General features: G+C 39.6%; 1 protein-coding gene across 1 annotated transcript; it reads left to right on the top strand.

Annotated features, from left to right (window-relative positions):
• Positions 1-1,774: 1,774 nt before the first annotated feature.
• Positions 1,775-6,681, top strand: slc52a3-1 (solute carrier family 52 member 3-1). The gene is made up of 4 exons (XM_005731581.1): positions 1,775-1,867; positions 3,656-4,671; positions 5,759-5,882; positions 6,098-6,681. Exons 2-4 carry the CDS (start codon positions 3,683-3,685, stop codon positions 6,308-6,310), a joined length of 1,326 nt encoding a protein of 441 aa, XP_005731638.1. The 5' UTR covers positions 1,775-1,867; positions 3,656-3,682; the 3' UTR covers positions 6,311-6,681.
• The last annotated feature ends 1,103 nt before the right edge of the window (positions 6,682-7,784 follow it).

The following is a 7,784-nucleotide window of genomic DNA, read 5'->3' as shown; positions in this document are numbered from 1 at the left end:
ACTGCAGTTTGGCACTTTGTAAAGATATCCAACTGGACCCTCTGACAGGCACAACACGATCAGTTGTATATTATACAGCTAATGTTTGCATACTCACTCTCTGACCTCATTTGATGACCACTAAACATGCAAAAAAAATCATCATGTTTAAAATAAAACAGCTGCAGATTAATAAAAACAGAGTAAACACAAATTTGCTCTTAAGTATTGAGGGCAAAAAAAAAAATCCCATAAATTAATACATTTAAATAAATTAATGCAGAGATAATGCAAACATGATTCAAGTTTTTCCCTTAGCAATACTACTTTCTGTTATTGCTTTTCATTTAGCTGAAGTTATTGTGCAAACATCAAAAATTTTGGATGTTTAAAAAAATATCACCAGTTTAATTTATATTTCTTGCTTTGTTTGGACAGCAAGAAATGTGTTATTTAATAGTTTTGATGTCTTAAAAATAGATGAATAAATGTGTCCAGATTCTCAGTTGGTTACAATAAATTTTAATCTGCCACCCTTCCACTGTAAACATTAAAAACCTACTGATTATAATGAAAACTGGATCCATGTGACAGTATCTGAAACAGTTTAACTTATTTGCATAGTGTCACTAAATAAATACAGATTTGATTTAGTGACACTGTGATGTGTTACGGCTCAGTCACGTAGTGTGAAAATGGAAAGCAGCCTTTTTGTAAATAGGAAAAATTAGTGATTGCATTGAATGTTTTCTGCTGTCAGCAACTGATTGCAATCAGTTTCAACAACAAAACCGGTGACCTGGAGGTTGAGTGTGTACGCTCATTTTATATAGTCATAAAAAGTTTGGTCATGCTGCAGACTCCAGTCAGGACTCCAGTCCAGTTTTCCCTAATGTGACTGTAGCATTAGTGAGTTAAGCTCAGTTTACCAGAACAAGGTATTTTGGCTCTGTTTTACAGGAGGACCATGATGTTTTAATACCAAATAGACACAATGAAGTGGCTACTTTTCCAGAATAATTTGGTACCAGTGTTTTTCAAAGGACTGATTTGTCAAAGCTCGGTGGCAAACCGATTTATTTGACACTTGTGACTAGTAGAGGGCAATGTAGTATTAATCTAACCTGACTTAATTTGATTTCATTAGTTCAGGGTGATATTTAACAGTTATGTGACCCTGAGGGGGGAAATATGTTTCTGTAGAGTTGGTATTGGAAATATAAGACCCCATAAACCTCATATAGTGTTTCACTTTGGGCTACAGGTTGGTATTGTCAATTAATATGAGCCTTGCTTTTGAGCTTGTCTATATTTTGGCAAATTGACATGTAAAACAAGACGAATTAGATATTAGGAGTTCTTTCTTGAGACTTCCTCATGAATATATCGAACAAAAATGTCTTGTAATTTCTAAGCAGGTTTTTGGAGGCTTGTTTGCATTCACTCTAGATATAAAGGTAATCCTGGAAGTTTAAATTCACTCAATCTAAAAAATACAACTATGTGTCTCTTTTTAATTATGCTGAAGGCTGAATTGTGATTCTTTTTTGGCACTTTGGTATCTTCCCTTTAACTTTCAGATGTTAAACTCCCCCCTGTAGCTGCGTTTGAACAGTCAAAAACAATTATTACTTTTATTTTTTTATTGTCTTATTCTTTTAGCTGTCTGTGCGAGCTCCTCAAAGTGCTAAAGACTAACTTGACCTTAATAAAGGAAGACACTACCCCCTGTTATCTGGTGGAGCTGATCATTGGTGCAGGAGTGGACTCTGACCTACACAGCAGCCACACGAGTCCCACCAGCATGTGCTTATGCAAGACCAGTCAGTAATCTTTTTGTAAGATGACAGCAAGTCCTATTCAGCACCTCCGAGGATTAAAACAACTTGTAAGTACATTTTTGTATCTAAAAGGAAGTGCATTTACTCGAGAGCTCAGTACTGAGTGCGTGCAAACACTGTAATTTCTGTTTTTCTTTTAACCTCATTATCTCAACTGACCACACCACTTAAAGTACAGTATAAGACTGTGTTTGTCAGCAACCTCAGTGTCAGCTTCTTCAAATTCTGTTTATCACAAGACTGCCTTCTGACTTATTTCATCATGAGATCAGTTTGAAAGCCACACGCATGCACAAAGACAGAGTGAAAATGTGAAGAGGAAGAGATGGGCAGGCACATATGGTTTGTTGAATTCCTCGACAATGTCTGAAAGTAATGTGAAAATTGTACCAGCCACAGGTGTGAACCCTTCTGCTGAAAAGGTTGTTATTTATTTTGGGTAATGACTAACTACCACTACACTGTATCGCAGGTATCAGTGGGATAAAAGTATTTCTGTTTTATGCTGATTTACATTTGTAACATGAGTCTACATTTATTTTAACTGCTGGATATTTGTTATGAGAAGAAATAAAGAAACAAAATATAGCATCAGAAATATAAAATACGATCCATTTCAGCAAATTAACTACAAAGTAACGATGAGTTGCTTCAGCTTTACTGGCTACAACAATAAAAGACATCTCAGGCATGAAAGTCTATACAGGTGAGGAAAGCATGACTGACAGTGTGGTAGACAGCGGGACCACAGGTACTGCTTGTCACATTACTTAGCTTCTAGTTTACTTATATTGCAAGCAGTTGCTGTACAAAGGAACAGGTTTCTGTTTGAGATCTCTGTCTGTTGGTACCGTTATCATGAACTCAATATCTCGAAGAACTTCTTCACATGACATTTATCTTAACTTAAGAATGAGCTTATCAGATGTTAGTGGTCAATGGCCAAAAACATGTTTTGTGACCTCACAAAACATGTTTTTGGCCATAGCTCTTAGACTGTGATGGCATTTTATATGTAAAAGGTCAAAGGTCAAGTTTAGACCTCAACTTCCCTTGCTGGCAGAGGCATAAAACCAGAAGGGAGTAGTTATAATTTGTTTCAAAAGAATTTCTTTTGTTTCGAAAGAATGCCGACTATTATTATTATTATTATTATTATTATTATTATTATTATTATTATTATTATTATTATTATTATTATTATTATTATTATTATTATTCAAGTACCGGTAGTACAAACAACAAACAAACAAGAGAACACCCACAAATATTTCAGAAAATTTTGTGCTTTTTCTCTTTGTTTTTTAAAATGTCAAATATTGTATAACAAGACAGAACAACAAATGTGAATGGATTTTTTTCCTCATACTTAACTAACTCAAGCCCTTCATTGAACTACCAAATAAACACATTGGTACTCTCTTTCTGTTCAGACACGTGGCAGCACTTCTGCTATAATTTTGTTCGTGTTTAACAAAATAAAAATGCAGACATAAGTGGACACATTAGTTTTTGACTGCTAGTGAAAATTGTTTACAAATAACTCTCACTGAACTAGCACAGTCAATCCCTCAACATGTTTGTACTCTCTGCTCATATTGCCTTCATATTAAATCATTTTATTATTAACATTGCACTCAACAACAAACAAATCCTTCCTAACAAAAAAAAGTAACTTCAAGGGCCAAACTGCATTATATTTCTTCACATCAATATACAGGCCGCGAGTTTGAGACCCCTGGTATTTACTCTGAGTTTGGGAACACCCAGACACAACAGCATTACACAGCACTTTTCTTACATACTGATGCATCCTTATTAATTTATTTCCACAGACTTTTTCACACTGATCCACCTGCAGTATGGCTCTGCTCGTCCACTTTCTGGCCTGCGCCTTTGGCATTGGCTCCTGGGTGGCTGTGAACGGACTGTGGGTGGAGCTGCCGCTCATTGTCAACGCACTCCCTGAAGGCTGGGATCTACCCTCCTACCTCACAGTAATTATCCAGTTGGCTAACGTGGGACCTCTGCTGGTCACCCTGATGCACAAACTGTACCCAGGGTGTCTTAAAGAGTATATTGTCATTTACTCCATCCTCTCCATCGGTGTCCTGTCCTGCATCCTGCTTGCCTTCTTCTGGGACAGGACCACGATTTTTATAGGGGCATCACGTAGCACAGCCTTCTTTATCATAACTTTCTTCCTTTCTCTGGTGGACTGCACTTCTTCAGTTACCTTCTTACCTTTTATGATGCAGCTTCCAGCAAAATATATTACCACTTATTATATTGGAGAGGGGCTAAGTGGTTTCATTCCTGGTGTAGTTGCTCTAGCTCAGGGTGTGGGTATGGCCAAATGCGTCAACTCTTCTGAGACTGCAGGAAACCACACAGGATCATTACATACGGAGTATCTTCCCCCAAACTTCTCCACCGAGGTGTTTTTCTTCATCCTAGCAGCCATGATGTGCATAAGCCTGGCTGCTTTTGTTGCACTGAACAGACTCCCTCGGACATACGAGCTGTCCACTGAGAACCTTGTCCAGGATACAGTAGTGTCTGTCAGCTCCTATCTGGATAACTCAGGGGCTGATCTTGATGGAGGAAGTGTAAAAAGCAATGGTGAGGCGGTTGCCCAGGGCAGACATCTGGTGGCAAAACCTTCCGTGTACCAGCTGACCTTCATTTACTTTCTGGTGGTGTGGGTTAATTCTGCAACCAACGGCCTGCTTCCCTCTGTGCAAACATACTCCTGTATGCCATACGGGAACCTGGCCTATCACCTCTCTGCAGCTCTGGCATCAGTGGCCAACCCAGTGGCCTGTACTCTTGCAATGTTCATCCAAAACAGGTAATAATGTTTTATTATTGTAAGTCTGTATGAAACCAAAAGTGAAGTGTCCTGATGAACACCGAAGCAGTTTTGACTTCCTCTGTTCAGGGTAAAATCTGTACCAAATCAAAAACACGTGAATCAATTTGCCATGTTGGTAAATAGTTTATAGATGCATTTACTGAACATAACTCATAACTCATAAACGCTGGTCCCCTGGCCTGCAGGTTATGGGTCCACAGCTTGATCTGCAATAGACACTGGAAAGTATATCATGGACACTGAAGAATGGCCATCTAATTTAGGGTCATGGGAAGAGCAAAGCCTATCCCAGTTGTCACAGGGGTAGAAGCAGGGTACACCCTGGACAGGTTGCCAGTCATTTGCAGGGTTGTCACAGAGAGACAGATGACCATTCATGCTCATTCACACCCAATTTACAATCAAAAGTTAGCCTAACATGCACGCACATGTTTTTGGATTGTGGGAAGAAGTACCCACGCAGAGCTGGGGGGAACATGCAAACTCCACAAAGAAAGAAATCTGGCTGGCAGACTCAAACCCAGCGTCTCACTGTGAGGCAGCAGTGCTTACCACAGCACCTGCAAAAAGTAGGTCAGATTGTAAAATGAACCTACTGCTCCTCTAATCTATGATGTCAGTAAACACTTTCCTTATTATAGTCTCAATCTTTAGTCACATCTAAGAGCATAAAGATTGTAGTGACGATTAGAGTTACAAAAGGCTGATTAAGCATGTTTACTGGGTATGATACTACAGCACCTTAGCATTGAAGACAAAGACACTTTTTTCATCTAATTTGGATTCCCCAAATCTTACATTTTCTAAAGAGGAGTGTAGCTTTTATCCCCATCATGATTTTTGCAAGCTCTTTGGAAAAGAAGTGTTTACCATACAGCAAGCAAACTCTACTTTAGTGTGCTTACAGGTACCTGGTTGTTATTAACACATTTTTTCCCCCACTATCACTCAAATATTTGCTTGGGCACAAGGTCCATTGAATTATTCACTTGAAAGACAAGTTGCCTTTGGATTCAGAGAAATTAACTAACTGCTGCTGATAACAGACGTCTTTTCCGCCCAGGTCGCTGGTCTTTCTCGGCCTACTGGCGGTGGTGGGGACAGGATTTGGCAGCTATAACATGGCCATGGCAGCTATGAGTCCCTGTCCCTTGCTTCATGGGTCTGCAGTGGGAGAGGCGATAATTGTGAGTGAAACGCAAGCATGTTCTTTGTACAAAAGTACAAAACCTCCTTCATAAACATCCTGAGCGTTGAACTCTGCTCACTCATAACTTATGATGAGGCAACATCATTACTCAGTGTGAAATCAGAGTCTATTTTTTAGTCACAAACACTGTTAAAATAATGATTAACATCCAAATGAGCTGCTGAGTCTGTGTTCTTGTTTTACTCTCACCAGGTGCTCTCATGGCTCTTCTTTACTGGGACATTGTCTTATGTCAAAGTCATGGTGGGTGTCATCCTGAGAGACCGGAGCCACAACGCTTTGGTCTGGTGTGGAGCTGCGACACAGATGGGTTCACTAGTGGGCTCCGTCATTATGTTCCCGCTGGTTAACATTTACCAGTTCTTCAAGTCAGGAGACTTCTGCAACACCGAGTGCCCTCTATGACTGATGACGAGCTGCAGACTTTGTTAGATTAATTTAATCTTTTTTTGCAAGAGATGTAGATGAAAGGCGCTCTCATGACTATAAACAAAAAGTGAAGCCAGAACTGTTTCTGGCATGTCACTCCCTCACTAACAAACATGCTGCATCTTGTTTTTAATCAAGGCACAAATTAACACACAAGTGGTTATGCAGAAAAACAAAATACACTCTATGATTCAGTTGTTTGTATGACCACCTTTAGCTGCAATAACTTGAAGTTATTGTTTTCTATATGACTTTATTGCTCTCTCACACCGCTGTGGCCCACTCTCCTTTACCGCCTTGCTTTAGTTCATTGAGGTTTGCAGGCATTCATTTATGCACAGCTCATAAATACACAGTATTTCAATCAGGTTGAAGTCTGGACTTTGACTGGGTCATTGCAACACCATGATTCTTTCATTCTTTCTTCTACTCTTGTAGATTTGCTGCTGTGCTTGGGATCATTGTCCAGTTGCACGACCCATTTTTGGACAAACTTTAACTGTCGGCCAGGTGGCTTTGCATTTGGCTCTAGAATATTTTGGTGTACAGAGGAATTCCTGGTTGACTCAGTGAGTGCAAGGTTCCTAAGTCCTGTGGCCTCAAAACAAACCCATATAATCGCCCCTCCACCACCGTGCTGACAGCTGGAATGAGGTGTTTGTGCTTATGTGGTAAATGTGATTTCCGTCAAATGTGGCGCTGTGCACTGTGGCTAACCATCTTCACTGTGATCTTGTCTGACCAAAAGACATTGTTTCAGAAGTCTTGTGATTTATTGCAACTTGGCAACCTTAAGCTGTGCTGCCATGTTCATTTTAGAGACAAGAGACTTTCTTCTGGCAGCCTTCCAAACTGGCCATACTTGTTCAGTCGTTTTCTAATTTTTTATCGTCATGAACGTTAACATTTAACATACTAACTGAGGCCTGTAAGGTCTGAGATGTAGCTCTTGAGGTTTTTGCAGTCGTTGGGCATTGCCGTCTGACCTTGGGGTAAATTTACTAGGACATCCATTGCTGGGAAGATAGTGGCATTGTGCTAACACACACCTGAATGCTCCAGACCAGCAAACTGCCCAAACGTTAGCTTTTATAGAGGTGGTCACACTTGCTGCATTTGATTAGCAGCACCTGGCTGCTTCACATCATCTTAATCCCTGGGGTAGCAGTAAAGGTGTGCTTAGCCCTTCAGAGAGTCCTGCGAAAACTTATTTTTCCCCTCACATGACTAATCCTTCAAAACATCACAACATGTCATTTTTACATTTTTTCTTTGAGCTGGTAAAACTGACGTGCTTGTCAATGAGCTTCAGAGGTGAATTCAGCTTCTACCTTTTTCCAGACATACGACTGGTTTAAATTTTGCATTTTGTTTTGTTGCTCAAATGATATTTACTTTGCAATGTTGTGTTTATTAAAACACGTTTGGACTTACACTTGTTACAATATTT

Source organism: Pundamilia nyererei, unplaced genomic scaffold (assembly GCF_000239375.1).
Source record: "Pundamilia nyererei isolate P.nyererei 1_Seehausen unplaced genomic scaffold, PunNye1.0 scaffold00044, whole genome shotgun sequence".
NCBI lineage: Eukaryota > Metazoa > Chordata > Actinopteri > Cichliformes > Cichlidae > Pundamilia > Pundamilia nyererei.
Note: the sequence above shows the minus strand (reverse complement) of the source record. Positions and strands in the feature narration are given on the sequence as shown.